This window comes from Penicillium antarcticum (assembly GCF_028974205.1).
Source record: "Penicillium antarcticum strain IBT 31339 chromosome Unknown utg000004l_segment0_segment0, whole genome shotgun sequence".
NCBI lineage: Eukaryota > Fungi > Ascomycota > Eurotiomycetes > Eurotiales > Aspergillaceae > Penicillium > Penicillium antarcticum.
The window spans coordinates 1720066-1742507 of NW_026695302.1; the positions used below are offsets into that span (position 1 = coordinate 1720066).

Consider the following 22442-nt stretch of genomic DNA (forward strand, 5'->3'; position numbering starts at 1 on the left):
TCAACTTTCTCATCTCTTTACTGTCTGTACCCACACTAGGTCTCCGATTGGCCTACAAGCCAAGATGCCTGTTCAGCCCTATGATCAGATCCTCCCCAGTGGTGAAGTAACTGACCCTCATGAAGATGTGCTGATCCGGGCGAACTAAGATGCCACCCTGGTTGTTCAGCTCATCCGCAAACCAGCTCTGGTCTATTGTATCAAAGTCAAGACCGGCGCGCCAAATAGTGAGTTTCACCTTGATGGCTTCGCAGTGCTCTTGGAACTGGGTGGTTTGCAAGCTTGGCTTATCTTGTCCGAGTATTAAAGTCCAGGAGTCAGGCGCACATAAATCCAGAGTGCTCCATTGGAAAGCCTTGACTTGGTCCTCGCTCAGTTCCTTCACATAAGAGACGTCAATTGGCTCTTGATGAATGTCTCCGATGTTTGTTTGCGCTTCTGGGAATTTGATCCAAGCATGAGGCAATCGTGCACCGGGAACAAACTTCGGAGAGTAGAACGAAGCGTGAGCAGGAGGCTTGCTAGCTCCATAGACATATCCGATATGCAATTCAAGCTATCGAAAAAATGATCAGAATGCTTAGTGACACAATATCCTCAATAGTATTTCACTTACATTGTCAAAATGTTCACGCTGTCCTTCAATTCCCTCTTCAACCTTTGCACGTTGCACTGGATCTGCCAATACTTCCACCATGTTCTTGCGAGCTTGGGTAACGTCCTCGACGCCAGCGGTTTTGAGGCTCTGTAGCAAACTAAAGATCTCTTTGCCGTTCTTGACGCTCTGCCTAGAATAGGCTTCGGCAACACTGCGTCGTTCAGCTGTATATGTCGAGAGTATAGTCGGGCTCGCTACTCCTTGATGAACGAGAGCAATTTTGTAAGCTAGGTTGTGCACATCCGCAATTCCACAGTTTAATCCTAGGCCACCAGTTGGTGGGAATGAATGAGCAGCATCACCAGCACTAGCAGAGTTAGCTATCAGCATGCCACGACAAAACGATTGACCAACGACTCACAGGAAAACATTCCCCTTTTGGAAGGTCACAGCAACCTGCCGCCTGAAGACCCAAGGTCGGTAGCTCAGGATGTCAAACGGAACATCGTCTTTCCCAATAGCTCCGCGGATTTTGGCTTTGCACATTTCCTCAGTCCACGACTCAACTGGGTGCTGCTCTACATCCACTTGGCTGATGTGGACTTGGTTTCCATCCAGATCGTAACCAATGATGAATCCAGCGGATATTGGGTCAATAATCCAGAAAAGCATACCAACACGATCACCAACCACTGGCCGAAGGTTTGCGTTAAAATGGATGGTCATCATCGTTTGATCTGAATCCTCGCTTTCAGATGGAATGTCGAGCAGCTCACGGACCTTGCTTCTGCGACCATCGCAAGCGATAAGGTGTCGTGATCTTGTTTTGTGCAGGTATCCTGTTGCTCGTTCCTCAATGGTGGCCACGACTTCTTTTTCAGTCTGCTTCGGCTTTTGGTTAATAACTGTTCTTTAATAATATGTAGTCTTTCATTTATCTTACCTGCTTTACTCCATGAATACTGAATCCTTTCAGCAGAGTGATGTTGGGATCTTGCTCAATAAACTTTGTGAACTCCTGCTCCAGAGCTGGCTGAGGTATATTGTGAATCATCTATCAAGGTTGGTTACCGTATTCTTCAACCTCATCGGAAAACCAACATACCACTGGAGTGTCGTCCAAGACTCCGGGATCCATACGCTCATAAGGCAACCTCCCAACCGAGTCACCATTGAGGTTAGTGAGGAAATTGACCCAATGGCTATCGTCTCGCGATGTGCCTATTTGGCGCACTCGCTTCTCACCCAGGCCATATTGACGCATGATCTCTAGGGAGCGCGGGTTGATCGCGTGGGCTTTGGGCGCCTCCAACCGCTCAGCATAACGTTCAATGATCAGTGATTGTACTGTCAAAATGTGTCAACGGTGGCTATCAAGGGCTCCGATAAGCCATACCTCCGAGTCGAGACAAAAGGAGCGATTGCAGCAGGCCAGTCGGGCCTCCTCCAACAATTAGCACAGGTACATCAGTCGGCAGACTGTCAGCGCACTCGGGCAGGCCAGATGAAAAGTCGAAAGACGGTGCCATTCTTTCCACTGGGCTGAGATCAAATATTTCCGAATGAACGTTCAATCGCCGTCGTAAATTCGTTTCTATATACCCCTCATGCGCATCGAAGATCCCGAGTGGAGAGAAAGTCCCGAGATCGCTCAGAATGCGAGATGTTGGAGTTGTCCTGTCGCTACCACGCAGAGTACTGGTAGAGGCTTGGATAAGTGTGTCTTAAATTGTTCATGGGCTCAGTCAGACTGGAGCCATGGTGTGTTCTATGAAATTAAAGACATATGCAGCCCCAAATAACCAACTAAATTGACTAAACAAACTAAAAAAAAGCAAGAAAACAGACCGGAGCCGATAGACGATAGAGAAAAGTTAGTGTTTTGAAGGGGGTCAAGGCTTCCTACACGCACTTCTGCTGTTATTCCGACAGCCACTTGCATATCCCTGGATGCCACCACATTGGTGACTTGTCAGGACTTATCATTGGCCCAAAAACGACCAGGATTGTGCTGGACGACGGGACCAAAGAAAAAAAAAAAAAATAAAAGGGAGCCATGTCGGATTTTTCGACACTAACATTGTCTGGCCACTGAAAGAGGAGTGGCTAGGCTTATACCTCTGTAGCAAAAAGGAGGCCTCCGCCTAGACAAAGTTACGCGGTACTCTAGTCGTTATTTTCCCTTCTGGGACTCATCTTAATTTCTTCCATTCTATACTCAAGGGGCCCTCGTGTGCATATTCGCTATGTCGCAGAATTCGCAACGCAAGTCCGACAATAAGGTCGAAGGCCGGGTTCACGTGCCTGGCACTGAGATATTGTTTGACAAAAATGATGGCAGTATCTCTGGTCAGATTCATCTGTTGACGCATCGAACATCTGGTGAGGGGCGCATGTTGTTAGTCCCTCAACCTTCGATGAACGACCCGAACGACCCTCTGAGCTGGTCCACCACCAAGAAAAGTTTGACCTTTTTCAATGGCTGTTGGTTTGCCTTTATGGGCGCCATTACAGGTCCAATCATGGCAGCTGGTAAGTGCCTAACTTATTCACTGGCCTCTGAAGAAGAGATGTTGATTGGTGTTTAGGTATGAACCAGCTGTCCGTGACCTTTGGAAAGTCCCTTCAGACATTGACATACGCAAACGGGGCTTGTCTAATCAATCAAGGTGTATGGAACGTGGTTTGGATGCCATTTGCTGTCAAGTATGGCCGTCGTCCAATCTACATCTTCTCGAACCTCCTTATGGGCATCGCCTGTATTTGGCTGGCTATTGCATCTAACAAAACATACACCCTCTTTTTGGTTGGGCGTGCCTTCTTAGGTGCTTTCCAGGCACCTATCGAGTCTATTGTTCCCTCCACAGTGACCGATATGTTCTTCCTGCATAACCGCGGCGAACTCGTGGCTATCTATGGTTTGGCTGTACTTGGTGGTAATGAACTTGGTCCGATGTTCTCCGGTTTCATCGTGCAGGCATTGGGAATGAACTGGGCCTTTTGGATTGTGGCTATCTTTATTGCTGCCAATTTAGTCTGCATGTTTTTCTTCATGCCCGAGACCAAGTTCAGTGGACCCAGGCCTGACCCATTCATTGCAAACCGAACAGCTGAGGACTCCGATCAGAAGGAAAAGGTTCTGGTTGAGGAATCAAGCACTATTCCAAAAAATACATCTGTGGAAGAACTTAAGTTCTGGAGCAGTGGAGACCCAGATGTGAATCTCATTCATGTCTTCCTCCGTCCATTTGTGCTCCTGGCATATCCCACAGTCGTCTGGTCATGCTTCGTTTACGGAATGGCATTGAGTTGGAATGTTATTCTCGGTGCTTCCGTTGCACAGCTTTTCTCTCCTCCGCCTTATGGGTTTAATTCCAACGCACAGGGCCTCTTCTTTCTATCGCCATTCATTGGGTCCATTTTTGGAGTCTTTTTCTCAGGTCCAGGAGGTGATTGGATCGCCACTTTCTTCACTACAAAGAATCATGGAGTTCGCGAGCCAGAGATGAGACTGCCGACATGCTTATTGGCGGCATTTTTTACGTTCTTCGGAGCACTCTGGTTCGGGCTATCGTATGAGCACCAAATGCATTGGGCTATGCCTGTCGTGGGGGCCGGTATTTTGTCGGTAGGAAGTCAGATGGGTACCACGCTAGGAATGAATTATGCCTTGGATTGCCACAAAGAGGTGAGTCTAGTTTAACTTTGAGACTTTATTTTCTTGGTTCATTTGATCCAGAGACTAACGGCTGTTTTTAGCTTTCTGTTGAGATCATGGTCACCATTGCTGCTTTGAAGAGCTGTATCGCTTGGATTTGGACCTGGGTGATTAATGACTTCATCACGGCCAGTGGCATTTTGAGTGTTTTCATGACGGTGGCCGCCATCAATGTCGCCATATACCTGGCCTATATTCCCCTCTACCTCAAGGGCAAGGAAATACGCATCTGGCTCTACCGGAAGAATTTTCTCCAGGCTGCTGGTCTGATGTAAACCCAATTCCGGTGGGAATTTTAGCGTGTCCCTGGGTTTGCATGTATTTGCGTGATGTTCATAGTTTCGAATAAAACTTTAAGGAATTTACGTATATGCCACGTAATTTTTCAGGACCAGAAATCGGAGGTATTGCTCCATAATGCATAGGCAGCCTTTAATTCTCTCGTGCCGAGTTAGTCTCTATTAGCGTTAATTGTGGGTTTCAATTCCCCGCTGTGGCCGCGCCGCCATCCCGGATCTTTTCGCTAGGCTCGGGGCTTGTCTCGGGCCCTTCCTTAGTGGGGGTAAGTGCGCCATGTACCTCCGGTCGTGGCTACAACGGCATAGTTGTGTAGGTTGCGCAGGGTTTGTCGCCTAGTACTTTGTTGCTGTCTAAGCCATTCATTTACATGAAATTGCCGCACTGTTCTACTCTATATAACTTCTCACAAAATGATGTGAACATGTGCTGTACGGCATTTTGAGTCTATGCTTCGGCTGATGGCCGATCATGGTTTGCCATCTCGATCAGTTTATGATTTGTTAATCTATCGTCCTAATCTAGCTGGTCCAGATGGGTCTCTCCGTCACTCCCGCGTTGCTTGGCTTTGCGTTTGTAGTCTCTTTCTAACTATGGTCTAAGAACCGGTCCTGTGAAGTCCTTCATCTCGCTTTGGAGCGGGAAACCCTCTTTTTTCTTTCTAGGCAAAGGTCCTTTTATCCATAAGTTTGGCAGCAATATCCTGGTTGAATTTACACGACGCAAGCCCTAGGATCTGCGGGTCTAAGTTTCTGTTTCTTGAGAGCCAATCAATAGCCTCATTTAAGTTGACGCCTGTGCTTTGACAAGGATCTTAGATCAAGTGCAATGTTTTTTGTGCCGCTTCCTTCGGCAAATATACGACCTTGAAATTGACTTTGATTATGGCTAAATGAATTCTCCCGGTAAAGTCTCATTGGCACATTGCCTCCGTGTGTGATACATCCTTGGCTCTTCTCAACTATGTTTTCCGGAGGTGGGATGTTGGCCTTTCATCCTTCAGCTTTCCACGCACAAATTGTACTTAACAATTTTCTCTCACAGGGGCTCAATCCTCCCTTCTCATCTGGGCCTCCACGGAAGCCTGGATCGTTATCGTGGTCGGCTGCGTACCGCCCATCCGTCCACTTATGGAAAGAGTCCTTCAACGTCTTGGTCTCACTAAGAAAACATCAAATCCATACAATCTCCGTGGATCAAGTGGACATGCGGTATATGGTACCAACAAGTTGAACGAACCATTTCAACTTCAAATCGAAAGCATACGGAGAAGGCAACAGATTTCAAGAAGAGGAAGAAGATATGCGATGGATAGAGCTTACGAGGACCAGGGGACCGAACGAAAGCAACGAGCAAATTGTGGGCTCCAAAGATGTGGTCATTACCACGAATATTGTGACTCGGGTTGAGGATGTGGACACTCACGGAGGTCCATCGTCTACCAATAGAACAATATCTGGATAGTAACTAATTCGTGATCCCGGAAAGGTTGTATAAGACCACAATTGCTATAGTATATTTTGCTAGAACTAAAACATCACTTACCAAAGTACACTCCCTGACATCAGCTATATGAAGACCCAGGTTGCTCCTTTGAAGTGTAAAGGATATAGACATATTGAGAGAGGTAACTCCGATCTTGCATAATGTAGCGCTGTAGTCGGATCTAGAAATAGTCCGGTACAGATCACATGCCAGATGGCATCCAAGATTGCACTTATGCCTACATTCAACTCCATATCGACAACCATAGCGATATTAAATTGAAGAATACTCATATATAAATAACAGTCTACTACTAGGATAATCATTAGAATAGCCATTAGCATACATGTAAAATAAACAGTGACTTCAACATCAAATCAGACACGACCAACACAACAACCGGGCCGAAAGAGCCCCACAAGTTGCGCTCCCCGCGAATCCTCAACGCCGCCGATAGCCGAGGCTCACCGCGCTCGTGATTATGACCTCCCAAGCTTTCGTCTTTCTCTTCCTCTCCATATTTACTCCCCTCACTTCACAATGGCTTCTATTATCCGTGCGATGCGACCCTTGTCGCGCTCCGTCCCCTCGGCTCGGCTGGCCGGTAGACGCCTGGCTACTGGCCGGCCCGTACAGAGGTACCACCTGCACTACAGCTTCCTGAAACACCTTCACTAATCCATTCTCTCTTTTTGCAGTGCCTATGCATTCTCTACTACTCCTCGTCGGCGGGAAGTCGACCTTTCCGACCTGACCCCGACTCCTATCACCCATTTGTCCGAGACCGAATCCATGATGGCTGACACGGTCTCGAAGTTCGCGCAGGAGCAGATCGGCCCCAAGGTTCGGGATATGGATGAAGCCGAGACCATGGACCCCAAAATTGTGGAACAGCTCTTCGAGCAGGGCTTGATGAGTATCGAGGTGCCTGAGGAGTTCGGCGGCGCAGGCATGAATTTTACCTCGGCGATCGTCGCGATCGAGGAATTGGCCCGCGTTGACCCTAGCGTCAGCGTGATGGTCGATGTTCATAACACTCTGGTGAACACTGCGATCATGAAGTATGGTGACGCCCAGTCCCAGCGCACCTGGTTGCCCAAGCTGGCTACCGGTACTGTTGGCTCGTTCTGTCTCTCTGAGCCAGCTTCCGGCTCTGACGCCTTTGCGCTGCAGACCAAGGCGGAGAAGACCGCTGACGGATACAAGATCAATGGATCGAAGATGTGGATTACCAACGCTATGGAGTCTGGCATCTTCATTGTTTTCGCTAACCTTGACCCTAGCAAGGGCTACAAGGGCATCACTGCTTTCGTTGTTGAGAAGGACACCCCCGGCTTCTCAATTGCCAAGAAGGAGAAGAAGCTCGGCATTCGCGCTAGCAGCACCTGTGTGCTCAACTTTGACGACTGTGTCATTCCTAAGAGCAACCTGCTCGGCGGGGAGGGTCAGGGATACAAGTACGCCATCAGTGTGCTGAACGAGGGACGTATTGGTATTGCTGCCCAGATGACCGGTCTGGCCCTCGGTGCCTGGGAGAATGCTGCACGGTAAGATCCCCTACACTGACCCGAACTGTGAACCATTAGCTGACCAGAAAAGATACGTCTGGAACGATCGTCGCCAGTTTGGTGAGCTGATCGGTAACTTCCAGGGCATGCAGCACCAGATCGCTCAGGCCTACACTGAGATTGCCGCTGCTCGGGCTCTCGTCTACAACGCCGCCCGTAAGAAGGAGGCCGGCCAGGACTTCGTCCATGATGCCGCTATGGCCAAGCTCTATGCTTCCCAGGTCGCTGGTCGCGTTTCTGGATCTGCCGTGGAGTGGATGGGTGGCATGGGCTTCGTGCGCGAGGGCATTGCCGAGAAGATGTTCCGTGACAGCAAGATCGGCGCCATCTACGAGGGTACCAGCAACATTCAGTTGCAGACGATTGCTAAGTTGCTCCAGAAGCAATACACGCAATAGTTAGCATCTGACAGCCTCCGATATTATCTTCATAAATTGTTTTATTTTTTATTTGAAATGGCACATTGGGCGTGTTTTTTTTTTTTTTTTTGGATATATATCTATCGCCCCCGGGGAACATGCAGAACACTAGAATCCGTACGGGCCATGAAAAGATTTATTGATCCCAATTGCTCGGAATCTCGATGTATATGGCTCTTATGAGAGGAAAGCGGTTGGTTTACAGCGAGAGCTTTCGGATCTCTCAGCAATGCTCAACCAAGATATCACGACCGTGGACCAAAGTCGATACTATTCCGAGATTTTGGGGGGGGGGGGGGGGGGGGGGCTGCATTTTCCTCCAAGTAGGCTTAAAAGGTGCAACGAAGGCTGACAGCGTGGACCTGTCAGCCCTAGGTATGGTGGAGACCGGAAAGTCTCCGCATAGATAGAGTATTAGCCCCGGTTGTTATTTCCGATCAAATGTGCTTAAATGTAACCTCGGTTGTGGTTTTCCGAGTCCTAGTTGCAGTTTAAACCTATTCTCTGTTCCAACCTGTCCCAAATCAGTTTCTTCGAGCAAAACAGGGGATTCTTTGTACAACTCACACAGACCTCACAAAGCTATTGTACCTTTGATTGTACCTCCAATTAAGGTCTAAGCTTTTTCTATAGACGCTGCTCAAGTATTTGTTCTCGGGTTTGGTGTCTTGACTTCCTCCTATCGAGCTCATGACTGGGACCCCCATGGATAGGGATATGTCGGGTCTCGTTGGGACTGTGCGGTTTGCGAAAATGGCGGCGCCGGGGTGTGATATGTTTGAGCAAGAGCCGACTGAGTAACAGGCGTGGCATTTGACATGGAAAGCGATCGGTTGCTGTAAGGAAACTGGGCAAATGAAGATTCAACTTGAGGTGGCGCCGAGGTTGCGCTAAACCCGATCTGAGGTGCTGAATCTGGAATCGAAGAGGGCGAAATTCGTGCGCCCTGATGGACTTGACCATCTACAATATATGGATCGAGGCGATTAGGAAACTCTTCGGAAGATGCACCGAGCGAGGGTGATCTGGTTGATGGATATGGTCGTTGCCAGTCATACGGATGAGATGCCCGGCTTGACGATGAGAGAACAGATGACGTTCGAGTGTTAGATGCCTCTGTGAAATGCGGCGACAATAACAACCCTGTCGTAGGAATTGTGGGTGAATCACTGCTCGGCGCTTCCTCTAAAGACCACCCGCTTTGAATCGGAGCCATTTGTTCACTGCTGCCTGTATATTCCGGTCTTCCAGTGAACAAAGCAATTTGACGCTTTAGTCGGCTCATTTCATTTTCCAAAAAGGCATTCTGTTGCATGACTTCGTTATATCTCTCAGTCCGGAGCCGCATATCTTCTAGTTGGGACTGGAGGCTAGAGACTTGAGCCTCAAGCTGTTCTATATTATCCTTGGTTCGTTGGCGGATGGATCGTTGGGCCTCTCGGTCGTTGGCGCGCTTTCTTTCCAACTGTTCAGCCGACAATGAAGAGACTTTCCTTGTCCCCGAACGAGACTCGCGTCTCTTAGGTGACGGTGCCTCTTTCGAGCTCATGATTCTGAGCTTTTGTGTGTTGAAGTCGGGCACCAGGTAACGACCAAGATGTGTATCCTTAGATTCCCAATTTCCAATCACAAATTATCCCCCGTCGGTGAATCATGGACCCAGCATATGGTATCTGGAGGGGCTTAATATGAGGGGAAGTGGTGGATTGCGCAAAGATTGGCAAGACTATTCCCGACCCGAGCAGGGTTTAAGCAAAGGGATAGCAAATCCGAGGCTGAAGGGGAAAATAGCATGGAAAAGGATCATAGTGACTAAAATGCCTTAAATATGCTAAATATGGCACCCATGTCTCTTGAGATCCCCAACAAAGCAAATCACATCTGCAATCAAATTGACCCGAAACCTGACCCAATGAGCTCGGAGGAATAAACGAACTCGGTAGCCTCTAAGCTATGGATATAGCGTCTTGCGTCCGGCCACTACGGTGAGTCGGTCCCATATCGAGGTCCGCTTTTTTTTTTTCGACTTGCGCCTGGAGACTAGTGCTGGTCTAGATTGGTGACTGTCACTTGAAAATCTCAAAATCTGGAATTTCAAGGGCCTATGGGCATTTTGTGCGTGATGGAACAGCTTTAATATAAGCCCTATTCCTTTGGGCTCTCCCGTAGACCCAAAAAGCGAAAATTCTCATCCTAAGTGGGGAAGCTAAACCCCTTCAATTTGCGAGCCTTGCGGCTCGCAGTTCCAAACGGCGCGATGTGAGTGATCTGCTCAATATGGATCTGCCTCCGTGCCCGTGCCCGTGCCCGATCCCCGTGCTCGCGGCCAATATGAAAGCTTGGAGCTTGGCCCCTGGGCCCTCAATATTACCAGGTTTTAATAAAGCTCCTGTAATTAAAGAGTGGACATAATGATCTGGCCATAGATACACTACTTTGCTTGCTGATCGACGAAAAATGACCTGTAACTGCGTAAGACCGAAAGCGAGGGTCTGGGCACCACAAGATATTCATATTCACAAACGTCCCATGCAAGTGACATGACATTTCCTTTATGAAAAGTAAATGAATGGGATTGGAGTTGCCTCAATGGTTTTGTGCACGCGGAAATGGCTCAGCATAACGCCTGAGCAGCACGCAGGCCCCCGACCCTGAGCTGCACCCTGTTGCTTTTCCGCCTCGTGACGGGGAATCCTACCTCTGTTGGGCTCAGTGTCTCAATAGAAACATCCAGTGTATAATATTAGCCTACATACAAGTGAGAATCCGCCAAGGGGGCACGGCCGTTCAACATACTTTGCCCTACAGACTCCACAAACTTGATAGGGATAGTTCGAGATCATGGCCGATCGTTACGGATCAAATTCCGGACTTAGTGTTAAAGTCAACCTAAATCCGTATGGACACGGGACCTGTCATGCATCCGGGCTCTGATGTTTGGTCGCAGCCTTGACAGCTGGATGTTCCTGGCTCTCCCTCCGTGGATTAGGTAGAAGTTTTAGCCTTGGGTATTTGGTTGACTGGGCGTGAGGCAATAACGGTTGACTGTGTTCCGCGGTGGGGAACACGATGCAAAGGCAAAGGCAGACCGGACGGTTTTGCTGGACATTATTGGAGTCATCCTTAAACTCCACTTTTTCATACGGTATACATTAATAGGTAAAAATTATAAAAGTGTCCTCAAAAGCTACTTCCGAGGTACAAGAACTGTGATTTCTGGCATAAAATTACGGTACGTGAACTTAGCCCTGGACTACATACAGGGGAGTTGATCACGGGGATACTGGACATTACAGACTTGAGGTCAACTGTACAATGGATTTCAGCACACCCCGTCAATTAAATCGGGTATCTTTAGTTACGAATACGTAGTGCCTAGCATCTTATCCTTAGGGGGTTGTGTACATACTTGGAAGCCCTGATTGTGCATCAACTCTCCCTGTTTTTCTTTTTCCTTACAATTAAGATCGATACATGGTGGCCATCACACTTGTGGGTGCTAAAGCAGCTTTGCAAAAGTTATATCGATATATTACTCCGTACACTTGTAGAACCCAATATAATGACCGGGATTTCAACTAGTATGTCCTCTTGAACAGGCGTGGTGGGGTAGGTTCAAGTATACTTATACATACACCTGTCATGAATCTGGCTGTATATTCACCCCACTTTCGCAGAGTCGAATTTGAAGTATATTGCACTATTGACACTCTGTCATTAGTGAAATTGACAGATGTTCGAAATTGATATCGTTGAGGTCAGGTGACCGTGGCGGGTAAACAACTGGAGCTTCTCCAACTTTCTTTCTTCCCACGTCATTTAATTGTCGAGGGCCATTCAAACTGCTCAATATGGATCCGAGCTACAAAGCTCGCAAGGAGGCATTCGTGTCAAACCTTGCTGGAAGCACAATCCTCGAAATCAATGCAGTCACTCTCGTTGCATCAGTAAGAGACCCCAATGCCAATGAGCTTGCTAAGCGGCTAATCTTTGCGATCATTTTAGACTTCTGTCCTTCTCTGGTCAGCGCTTCAATCCCGATTGTCCTTTTTCACACCCTATGGACCTGCGGCACTCGTAACGGATTTCCTCCTCAATGTTCTCGCCATCTTGTTCGCGACAACAGCATACTCCTCGGCGCCGCTCCTCCTCAACATCTTCCTCGTCTCCCCCGCCGTACTGCTTTTCCTTACCAAATCGGGCCTTCGTACTCCTCAAAAATCCAAACCACCTCGCAAATCCAAGGCCAAACAGGAAAGCCCCGAGGAAGAATCGCTGTCCCTGCCCGTCCACCCATTTTTGACGACATATCGCGCAGCCATGATGATCGTTACCTGTGTTGCTATTTTGGCTGTTGACTTCCGCGCATTCCCTCGCCGCTTCGCCAAGGTTGAGAACTGGGGAACTTCTTTGATGGACTTGGGCGTTGGATCTTTCGTGTTCTCCGCCGGAGTTGTTTCTGCGCGAGCAGTTTTGAAAGGCCGCAATTCGAAATCCCCGAAAGTGGCTTTGCATAAGAGGTTGATTGGCTCAGCTCGTCACTCCATTCCTTTGCTTCTACTGGGTCTCATCCGTTTGTGGAGCGTAAAGGGCTTGGACTATGCGGAACATGTGACGGAATATGGCGTGCACTGGAACTTCTTCTTCACACTTGGCTTTTTGCCTCCTTTTGTGGAGCTCTTTGATTCTTTGACTACACTGGTTCCCTCGTACGAGGTGCTTGCACTTGGCACTGCGGTTCTTTATCAAGTTGCTTTGGAGTCGACCGATCTTAAGGGATATATTCTCGTGTCTCCCCGAGGACCGGATCTGCTCTCTAAGAACCGCGAGGGTGTCTTCTCTTTTATTGGGTACTTTGCAATCTTCCTCGCCGGACGTGGTGTTGGGGTTCGCATTATTCCTCGCGGCACATCGGCAACCAAGTCGCCTCAGCAGGCACGGATATCTATTCTGGCAAGCTTGATTGTGCAAGCTCTGTTCTGGTCTACCCTCTTTTTCTTCAACTCCACCTACGCCTTTGGATACGGCGCCAATATTCCCGTGTCGCGTCGACTGGCTAACATGCCGTATGTCCTCTGGGTGTCAGCATTCAACAGCGCGCAGCTGTTCCTCTTCTGTTTGACTGAGACTGTCTTCTTCCCGGCGGTCCACCGGGCCACTAATAAGGAAGGCGAGGCAGAGCAGACTTCGTTTGCGACCAGTCGCATTCTACATGCCTTCAACCGAGGAGGCCTTGCGCTTTTCTTGATTGCCAACTTGCTTACGGGCGCAGTAAACCTGAGCGTTCCGACTTTGGATCTCAATACCCCACAAGCAATGGGGATCCTGATTGTCTATGCAGCAGTACTAACTGCTGCTGCTTTGAGCATGGAAAAGTACAACATCAAGCTAAGTCTGTAGATTTTCAACTAAATATATGGCACTTATGTACACATTTGCACTTTGATACGTAGGACATGTGACCTGACTTGAGCCGCGGCATGTGATAAGCTATCGCCGCCACTTGAGCTTCCAACCTTGGCATTCCTCATGTTGACCTCAACCATTCACCATGAGCTCACAGGCATTTCTCAATTATCCTCCGCCGCGCGAAGGCCCTTCAGTGCCATACAAGAATGAGGAGCAGACCATTCCGGTCTTCCGCGGCACATCGTTGGCCATCGGCGCAACATTGTAAGTCGCACCGAACTCCATCGAGCTGTCGCAAGACATTAATTCAGTGTTTTCAATCCTAGAATCCATAATATCGGCTTTATCCAGAGCCATTTCTGGCGCAATGCTGGTTTCGGCGTCATCCGCGAGATCCCCCACCTCAGCCAATACGCTGGTCGCTACGATCCAACCGTGATTCCCATCGACAACACTAGCGAAGACAAGCCAAGAGATACAGCTCCTGTGGAGCGGAGAAAAGGAGATAACGGATATTATACCTCTGCCGACTACCATGCGCTCTACTCGTCCGGCGAGCTGACCCCGATCGCCGTCATTGAGACACTACTCCCTCTGATCCGACGTGATTTTCAGCCAGCTGGGAAACACGCCACTGCTTTCCTTGAGTCGCAAGCTGATGTAATCCTTGCAGCGGCAGAAGCATCCGCCCAGCGATACAAGAAGGGCCAGCCGCTAGGCCCTCTTGATGGTATCCCGGTCGCAGTGAAGGACGAAGTGCACATCACCGGATATAGGCGCACACTAGGCACCAAGCTGGACTTCAAGCATGGCACCGACGCGACATCATGGTGTGTGAAGCAGTGGTTGGATGCTGGAGCTATAGTAATTGGAAAGACCACCATGCACGAACTGGGTCTTGGTGAGTACTCAAGTTCCGATGTTGAAACAAACTATGGTAACTGACTATTTACAGATACTAACAACAATAATCCAAACTATGGGACTCCGAAGAACCCCCACAATAAGGACTATTACTGTGGCGGTTCATCTGGCGGCTCCGGATATGCTGTCGGGGCTGGACTTGTGCCGATTGCACTCGGTGCCGATGGTGGAGGCTCAATTCGCATTCCATCATCATTCTGTGGCATTTGGGGATTGAAAACTTCTCATGGTCGAGTATCTGGTGCGCCGTCTTTGAGTCTTGCGCCCACTGTCGGCGTCCTCGGGCCCATGGCAGCCAGCATCGATGACCTTGCTCTCGCCTACCGCACTATGGCCACACCAGCACCAGCCTCGGAAGATCCAATTTCATCACAATTCCCAAACCCAGTGCCAGCTTCTCCCGGCGCCAAGAGGACCAAGACAATTGGTATTGTTCGTGACTGGATCGATCGGGCCGAAGGCCCGGTGCGCGCTACCCTGGATCGAGCACTCGAATACTACGGCCAGGAAGGTTACAACATTGTCGACATCTCAATCCCATATCTTCCAGAGGGCCAGCGAGCTCACGTTCTGACCATCATGGCCGAAATTGCATCCGGTGTCGATGCGAGCCAGATCCGACAGCTCACGGCCCCGAACAAAGTGCTCGTCTCCATGGGAATGTGGCAGATCACTGCCCAAGATTTGCTTGCCGCTCAGCGCTTGCGCAACTTGATCATGACACACATGGCTCACCTTTTCAAGACTCACCCTGGACTACTTATCGTGACCCCGACAACTCCCATTCCCGGTTGGCACATCGATGGCGGCGAGGCAGACTTGTCTCGAGGATTGTCGGATGGCAAGTCTTCTGTCCGTAATATGGAATATGTTTGGCTGGCCAACTTTACTGGTTGCCCTTCAATCAGCTGTCCTGCCGGTTACAGCCCGGATGGCGGCGTGCCTATCGGTATAATGGCCATGAGCGAATGGGGTTCCGAGGAGGAACTGATCGCGTTTGCTCGGGATGGTGAAGCCATCTTGGATCTCCCTGGTAGCCGGCCTCCCCTTGAGGACGAGAACGCTGCCTCCACTATGAAGGGCCTCAGGATCCCCTCCAATGATGCCTCGGTTTGGGAGGACGTTATTGGCCAAGCTAAGTCGAAATGAATGAATGAAGCCCAAAAGTAGCCTTGGGATCTTTTGCTTCGCCAACGATGTACATCAATAGCCATTGTGGATCATACTTTGCCACATAACTAAGCCATACCCTATCCATCAGGCCTTTCAAGTCTCAAAAGGCTCACCGATCATCTAGTCTAGTAGCTTTATTCCACAAAACATTCAATATGACTCAAACAAGAAAATATTAACATAATCATAGCAGAACTAGCTATGTACTAACTCGCGAACACGACATATGGATCATACATGGTCATGTTGAAGGACAGGCAGTTTCCAACATCGAATATACCACCATGCTTATCACCACTGTCTCTATCACAGTCATTGGCAATCTGGCCAACATAATGAACGCATTCTTCCTTCGACATTTTCGGCTCCCCCTCGCAGCCATCCAAGTTGAGAGTTATGGTGCATTCATTGTCAGTCTCTCCCAAGCCTGTATAGTCTTCATGAAATCCGTCTTTGGTGTTCAGTACGATATTAGTGCAGAAATTGTCAATCATTCCGCTGCCCATCTTGTCGCTCTCATTCAACATGTCGACTGGGAATGTCCATCCATCGCCACCTTTGCAGCTGAGTTTGGATTCGGATGTCACACTCAGACTGAAGATGTAACATTCATCTGTGGAGACGGTCCCGCCATGCTTGTTGCCACTGTCGGTGTCGCAGTCGTTGGCCAGCAGATTCATGTATTCCTTGCAGTAGTCGGCTGAGATTTCTCCATCATATGGGGCTTTGCATCCCTTCTGTGTTGAAACTTCCATTACTACTTTGGTGTCTCCGGCATATTCACCATCAAAGGTCTGCTTGTAGGGCCAGTCTGTCTGACCAGCGGCTTTGATGCAGAACTTGTCGAGGTTTCCGGATGTGGAGCCATCCGTGTTCAGAAGGGAAACAGGATAGGTTTGCCCGTTTCCTCCAGTGCAAGATTTTGTTGCTGTTGCTGATGCTGAGGTGGCCGAGGACGATGTGTTTGTAGTGCGTGAGATCGTTGATGAGCTGCTCTCAATTGCAGAAGTTGAACTTGACGAGGCTGAGCTTGTTCCAGAGCTGCTTGACTTTGTAGTTGTTCTAATGAAGCTAGTATGGGATGTGCTCGTTGCTTGCACACTAGAGCTACTCGATCCAGGACGAGAATCAGTCGATGAAGCTCCGGCAGAAAAGGAAGTGTCTGCAACATCAGGAATGGGGTCCGTCAGCGTAGCGAATGGGCTGGCTTTCACAGCAATTGTGCAGGAGAAGGGCGTTGAAGTTGCCGAAGTTGATGTCGAAGAGGGTGTGGCACTGCAACCCGTCACTAGCGATGTACTTGTAGTGCAGCTATTGCTCAACACGGGAGTTCCCGAACGCGTGCCTGAGGTAACTGGTGTACATGATACCCAGCTATTGGTCACTGTCTTGGTAGTACACTCTGGGCTGGCCGTCGTGGTAGTATCTGTGGAGGTGAGACTGCAGCCAGTCTCTACTAATGTGCTTGTCTTGCAACTTTCGGTGAGAACAGGAGTTCCTGAGCTGGTTCCACTGGTAACGGATGTACATGAAGCCCAGGTATTGGTCACAGTCGAGGTAGAGATACAGGATGTGGCAGTAGATGACGGCTGGGATGCTGACGCTTCCGGCTCAGGTGTAGGCACCGCATCGGGTCCAATAGTGATAGTCGGCCAGTTTGCTATCGGAGGTTCAGGAGGCGGAGGATAAATTCCGGGATTGGGTCCTGCTTTGATGTGAGCTTTGTGCTGTGATAAACGTTGCATAACGTACCGATCCCCCAAGCCAAGATTCCACCTCCGCCACAAAACCAGCAGTGCCAGAAGAAGGCAACTTCTGTGTGGTGTCCATCTTTATCCGTCGTCTCAATGAGGGTGTTTTTGGTAACGCCTGTGACTGTGCTCGCCGAGGAGGTAGAAAGAGATGTAATGGTAATTATCGGCGGTGTAGAGGTGGAAGTCGGCTGCTGAGAGCTTGCTGTACCAGGTGTCGATGGTGCAGATGAGGATACGCTTGTGTCAGCATAGGCAGAAGTATTAGACGCACTTCTAGATGTAGAAGACCCCAGGATAGATGATGCAGACGCAGATCCCGATGGGGTTGAAGCTGGAGATGTTCCAGGAGTGCTCCCAGGCGTGGATGACCCAGATATAGAAGAGCCAGGTATAGATATTCCACGAGTGCTTTCAAGAATTGATGAGCTCGGTGAAGATGTGCCCAGTATAGAAGAACCGGGAGCCGATGAACTCGTGGTCGACCTGCCAGGTGTCGACAAATCTGAAGTAGAAGAAGCAGAAGATCCAGTTGAGTCTCCGATTGAAGATGAGCCGGAGTGAGATGCCCCAGAAGATGAGGTTACAGGAGTAGAAGTCCTAGTCAAAGAGCCAGTTGAAGATGACCCTGGGGTTGGAGTAGGAGAAGTAACACTCCCAGGGGAGCTTGATGTAGACGTTCCTGGCTGGGGGGATGCATTTGAGCTTGATTTGATACTCGAGCTCCTAGTCACTGGCCTCGAAAATGAAGAGCTAAGCATAGAAGTTGGAGAGACACTGGCAGTGGATGTGGTAGGCGAGGACTGAGGAGAGCTCGTCGCTTCAATTGACGAAGAAGACGAGGATGAGCCAGGTAACGAGGTTGGAGCCTTCGTGGGAGAGTGGGATCGAAGACAAGATAAATCAGAGCCACTGCAGGACGATGAAAATGTCCCAGATGAAGAGCCACCAAATGGAATGGCGGCTGCTTCGAGTAGAAGTACGCCGAAGACGATAGCCCTAAGTTGCATATTTGCGAACTTGTGGACTTCGGACTTGCACCTGGAACGAGGAGATTTCTTCTTTCCTGTGAATTTCGTCTATGCCATTCAAGTTCCCTTTTGGTTCGAAACATTGGGAAATGAGCTACCATGTCATGCAATAATAACAAGATATTACACGGCCCGCACAGCCTTCGCCCCATGTAAGCACCAGCATAAATGTAATCCAATGGCAGATGATCTACCTGGATCCTGCAAGATCGTTGAATGAGTGATTTTGTTCTTGCGTCAGCCTTGAGAACTTCTCCTGCAGCTTTTGTTTCCAAAGTAGAAGGGATTAGCGTCTGACATTCGGCTCAATGTCGATCAACCGCCCCCAATTACTTGACCAGGAACAGGATTCATCGCCCCTGTCAGCTTAACGCTCTGCAAGGTTGGATTCGTTGATCGTGCTTATTATCCCGACGTCGTATCCTCTCGGCCCCCACGGTGGAGGCCCTTGGCAGGGGACTTTATACTGAAACAGCGCCATCGCCCGTCAGCTTCGGTTTCGTGGTGTGTTTGGAAATGTCAAGGAGATATTCTCTCTCTGGGCACGGAATGTCTCCACTACAGCTGTTGCCACTGATTGGGCTGTTCGTCTGCAATTGTTAGGAATAGATGCGAATGTGATGAAACCCAACTGCTAAAACGTTCCATTCTGCCTACTTCGGCAAGTATAGACTAGAGAATTGTCAGCTGCATGGCCCCCAAAGATTGAGTCTATCACATTGGGGCGAAGTAGATGTGCTCTAGGGTGGTGGACCTGTATCCATGTCACCCTGAATCTGAAGACTTTGTGAGCTGATATTCGAAGCACATACCTCCATTGAGTCCCCTGAAGCAGGAGACTGGCTGATTTTACTCATACTTCGTTCTACCCGACCTTCTTGATCTCAGTCATTCTTGCGGCAAAGATCATTCCTTGAAACAATGAAGCTCCTCACAGCCCTCCTCCTAGGAGTGGCCTCACAGTCTCTGGCATACAACATTCATGGCAGCTGTGACTGCGGAAACCACCGAATGGATATTAGGCAAGCAATGGAAGAAGCAAAGTCTGTATTGCAATGGTCAAGTCAAACAGGAACAGCCTGTGCGATGTGGGAGCGAATGCACGAAACAGGCGATGAGCCGACTTCGATGTATGAAACTTGCAAAGATCAAGGTCGACGCAGTATTTTGGATGACTTTTTTGGAGATCATGGTGCTACAGCGTATGAGGCTATTGTCAGTAAGTTTATCAACATCACACTATGGGTATCGACTAAAAATCTGTGTTTAGATGCTCTCGGTCCAGCAGCAAAGGTTCCAGGTGACTATTCTGAATCAGTGGATAGGCTTACTGTTGTCTGTGGTGATGGGCATCTGAACAAGATCACTACAGGTGTCTACAGAGACCGGGATCGTGGATATGCAGATGTGCGATTCAATCCTGCACCTGGGCCAAACCAGACGCCTTGCGATGTGGTTCATGCTATTGCATACCACACTAATGATGGGAATGTGGTTATGCTTTGTAACAAACCATCGACTGGTGTGAACCAGCAGGCAACATTCAGTCAACTGAACACGAGAGATGTCCGCGGCAAAAATGTCGATCTGCTGTCCAAGACTATTAGTGCGGTCTTCACGCATGAGCTGATTCATGCTGGCAATTTCGATCAGTGTGAGTGTTTAGGGTTGCTCTGCTTCTGCTCTGTCATTGAGAAGCTAACAAGGATTTAGTCCCGAGAGATTTGGGTGGCGGCCAGGCGGAGGTATACAACTATGCAGGTTGCAAAAGTCTGGTGAACGAAGACACCAAGTGGAAAAACTGTGATACATTCGCTATCATTGCACGCTGTGAGTTTCCTAGTGAGTACAAGGTCTGCTCTAAAACTTACGCTGGCAGTGTTTTACCTGAACAACTACTACTCTGCCGATGGACTGCTCAAAGCACTGCCAAACAAGTATCGTCCAACAAATCCCAATGAACCCCCGACGGTACCACGCTAGTGTGGATATTCAAGATTTATGTAGATCCAGTTTAGCACCAAGAATTGAAGATTGGCTATAATACACAGAAATGATAAATCCAACGCTCAAAAACGGAAAATTAAATCAGAATGCCTCCCGTTCCTTCACCATGCCTATCATATCCATATTCCTTCCAAAGGGTTAGGAATAAAGAACTCGCAACCCAGGTGCGCCGCTTTGCCATGAGCCTGCAGCTCACTTAGAATCAGATCACCAGGAGGTGGCCCATCAGTAAGGTGTTCTTTGATATGAATGATGTAAACTTTCAACCCTTCCAGTGGGAGAGGCTTGGTATCATCCCAGGCCTCGGGCTCTGGCTCTTCAACCATATCTGCGTGATCGCCCCCATCACCAAAGTCGGGAGGCGCAGCTGCAGGTACGTGTGGCAGCTCGAATGACTCACTTGGGTGTGAGCGAGGCTCAGTAAGAGGAACAGACGGCCTTTTTTCTTCGGCATAACTCTGGGACCGTTTCGATCGAGGGCTCACTTGCTCGCTGCGAGCTTCGGGGACGACCGGAATTTCGGCCTCGCGTTTGCGCTTTTTGTCTGGTGAGTTTATTTCGCGCACTTCCACTACTTTCGCAGCTAGCACGCTAAGCTCCGAGACCAAATGTCGCGGACACATGTGGCCATACAGGTAGGCATCGTCGATGCTGTCGTTGTACGAACACTCGATAAAAATGGCCCGTAGGTTGCCCGAGGCAATCTTTGGTGCTGCTGCCTCCCAGACTCGCTTGTTGAGAGACTCGAGAGACACGGAGTCAGGTTCAACGTCACCAAACACAATGATCTCAATACCGGTACGATGATCGCGCAGGAAGAATGCCGAGCTCTCAACTGTTGCCAAAGGGGGTTCTTTGGGGTTAGAGGGGAAAATACGAGGAGAGCGAGCAGGAGAATAGAAACTGCACGTTTTAGCAACTCAGCTCATTGGAAAAGTCGAGGTATGAACTTACCTGCCATCGGTCTGGTCGACCGAAATCGCCCTCGAAGGAATCATCAACTGATGTTCTGCAAAGACAGTACTCCCAGCGCGATGATGTATACCGCTTTCTGGATGATACCGTTGTTTGCACTTTCCATGACTGATACTCAGGCACTTTGTCAACAAGCCATTACAGGCTCTGACATAGCCTCTGCTGTCACCACGACCGAAGCGAGGGTTTCCACCTTCTACCAAGCGCTGGTATGTGAGTAAACCAGCACCGCCATCCTCATCGGACAAGTTCGGCCAGATGACATCGTTGAACATGTGGTTCTTGATGGCGGATAACACTGACGGCAACGCAGCCACCGGCTTTGGGCCAGCCCCAGCCTCCAAGATCGGAGTGTTGATGGCCAAACCTGAGATATGATCCAGATGAGGGTGGGTTATGAGTACAGCGCCAATGATTTCACGAAAGACATGAGCTGCATTTGCCTGTGCTGTTTGGTAGGGCAATTCGAGCCCCTGAAAGGGCCCACTTGTCATCAATCCCTGATCATCCTTGCATTCTGGGATGTATCGCTCCAGCAGTCGGATGATTCCCGCAAGAAGGGTACCCGCGTCCACGGCTACCACAGAGTCTGGCGACCACTTTGTAGAGGTCGATCGGACAAGAATGCCTGTGACGCTGTCTTCACGGGGTCCTCCCGTTGGTCCCTGGGCGAGTTAGCATTCTGCAAGAGTGCATGTGTAGGTAAGAAGTTCGATATGCCAGAGACCCAGAACACATGTGGGAGATGAGGTCCAATGATCGGGCTGGGCAGCAACCCCGACACATGGCTGTGCACGTGGAATCTGCAAGAAACCAATCAAACTTACCAAGACAATGACTTGGAATGTGGCTTGGTCGGCCATTGTCGCACTTTCCATGGGAATCTGAGACACGAACAGTGAGCTGACGATTGAACCGACCCAAGCTGGGAGAGCGCCAATCGCGGTGCTTCAGCAGACTGATTCACAGCTCCGATGGGTTCCGACTAAACAGGCGAACAAGGAAAAAGAAATTAAACAGATAATCTTGCGTTCTGGGCTGCTGCGTCTCCCAGTATGAAAATAGCAGCTAGAGACAGAAGTGATGT

At 49.2% G+C, this 22442-nt stretch overlaps 10 protein-coding genes across 10 annotated transcripts; 6 read left to right on the plus strand and 4 right to left on the minus strand.

Moving 5' to 3' along the window:
* Positions 1-52: 52 nt before the first annotated feature.
* Positions 53-2127, minus strand: N7508_004626 (uncharacterized protein; the record flags this gene model as incomplete). The annotated part of the gene is made up of 6 exons (XM_058462692.1): positions 53-556; positions 617-965; positions 1020-1489; positions 1542-1652; positions 1704-1945; positions 1995-2127. The coding sequence occupies 6 exons, from the start codon at positions 2125-2127 to the stop codon at positions 53-55; spliced, it is 1809 nt and encodes a 602-aa protein (XP_058321317.1).
* A 717-nt stretch (positions 2128-2844) lies between these two features.
* N7508_004627 (uncharacterized protein) lies at positions 2845-4591 on the plus strand (the record flags this gene model as incomplete). Its single annotated transcript, XM_058462693.1, has 3 exons — positions 2845-3130; positions 3187-4286; positions 4358-4591. The coding sequence occupies 3 exons, from the start codon at positions 2845-2847 to the stop codon at positions 4589-4591; spliced, it is 1620 nt and encodes a 539-aa protein (XP_058321318.1).
* Positions 4592-5576: 985 nt separating this feature from the next.
* Positions 5577-6077, plus strand: N7508_004628 (uncharacterized protein; the record flags this gene model as incomplete). Its single annotated transcript, XM_058462694.1, has 3 exons — positions 5577-5589; positions 5658-5831; positions 5875-6077. 3 exons carry the CDS (start codon positions 5577-5579, stop codon positions 6075-6077), a joined length of 390 nt encoding a protein of 129 aa, XP_058321319.1.
* Positions 6078-6638: 561 nt separating this feature from the next.
* N7508_004629 (acyl-CoA dehydrogenase) lies at positions 6639-8064 on the plus strand (the record flags this gene model as incomplete). Its single annotated transcript, XM_058462695.1, has 3 exons — positions 6639-6736; positions 6797-7645; positions 7698-8064. The coding sequence occupies 3 exons, from the start codon at positions 6639-6641 to the stop codon at positions 8062-8064; spliced, it is 1314 nt and encodes a 437-aa protein (XP_058321320.1).
* A 709-nt stretch (positions 8065-8773) lies between these two features.
* On the minus strand, positions 8774-9634 carry N7508_004630 (bZIP transcription factor; the record flags this gene model as incomplete). The annotated part of the gene is made up of 1 exon (XM_058462696.1): positions 8774-9634. One exon carries the CDS (start codon positions 9632-9634, stop codon positions 8774-8776), a length of 861 nt encoding a protein of 286 aa, XP_058321321.1.
* A 2302-nt stretch (positions 9635-11936) lies between these two features.
* Positions 11937-13485, plus strand: gwt1 (putative GPI anchor biosynthesis protein Gwt1; the record flags this gene model as incomplete). Its single annotated transcript, XM_058462697.1, has 2 exons — positions 11937-12032; positions 12091-13485. The coding sequence occupies 2 exons, from the start codon at positions 11937-11939 to the stop codon at positions 13483-13485; spliced, it is 1491 nt and encodes a 496-aa protein (XP_058321322.1).
* Positions 13486-13636: 151 nt separating this feature from the next.
* Positions 13637-15567, plus strand: N7508_004632 (amidase; the record flags this gene model as incomplete). Its single annotated transcript, XM_058462698.1, has 3 exons — positions 13637-13758; positions 13821-14395; positions 14450-15567. The coding sequence occupies 3 exons, from the start codon at positions 13637-13639 to the stop codon at positions 15565-15567; spliced, it is 1815 nt and encodes a 604-aa protein (XP_058321323.1).
* A 230-nt stretch (positions 15568-15797) lies between these two features.
* N7508_004633 (uncharacterized protein) lies at positions 15798-17421 on the minus strand (the record flags this gene model as incomplete). The annotated part of the gene is made up of 2 exons (XM_058462699.1): positions 15798-17318; positions 17344-17421. 2 exons carry the CDS (start codon positions 17419-17421, stop codon positions 15798-15800), a joined length of 1599 nt encoding a protein of 532 aa, XP_058321324.1.
* A 1873-nt stretch (positions 17422-19294) lies between these two features.
* On the plus strand, positions 19295-20356 carry N7508_004634 (uncharacterized protein; the record flags this gene model as incomplete). The annotated part of the gene is made up of 4 exons (XM_058462700.1): positions 19295-19592; positions 19644-20027; positions 20087-20203; positions 20253-20356. The coding sequence occupies 4 exons, from the start codon at positions 19295-19297 to the stop codon at positions 20354-20356; spliced, it is 903 nt and encodes a 300-aa protein (XP_058321325.1).
* A 137-nt stretch (positions 20357-20493) lies between these two features.
* pdeA (3',5'-cyclic-nucleotide phosphodiesterase PDE1) lies at positions 20494-22218 on the minus strand (the record flags this gene model as incomplete). Its single annotated transcript, XM_058462701.1, has 3 exons — positions 20494-21283; positions 21335-22020; positions 22183-22218. The coding sequence occupies 3 exons, from the start codon at positions 22216-22218 to the stop codon at positions 20494-20496; spliced, it is 1512 nt and encodes a 503-aa protein (XP_058321326.1).
* Positions 22219-22442: the final 224 nt, after the last annotated feature.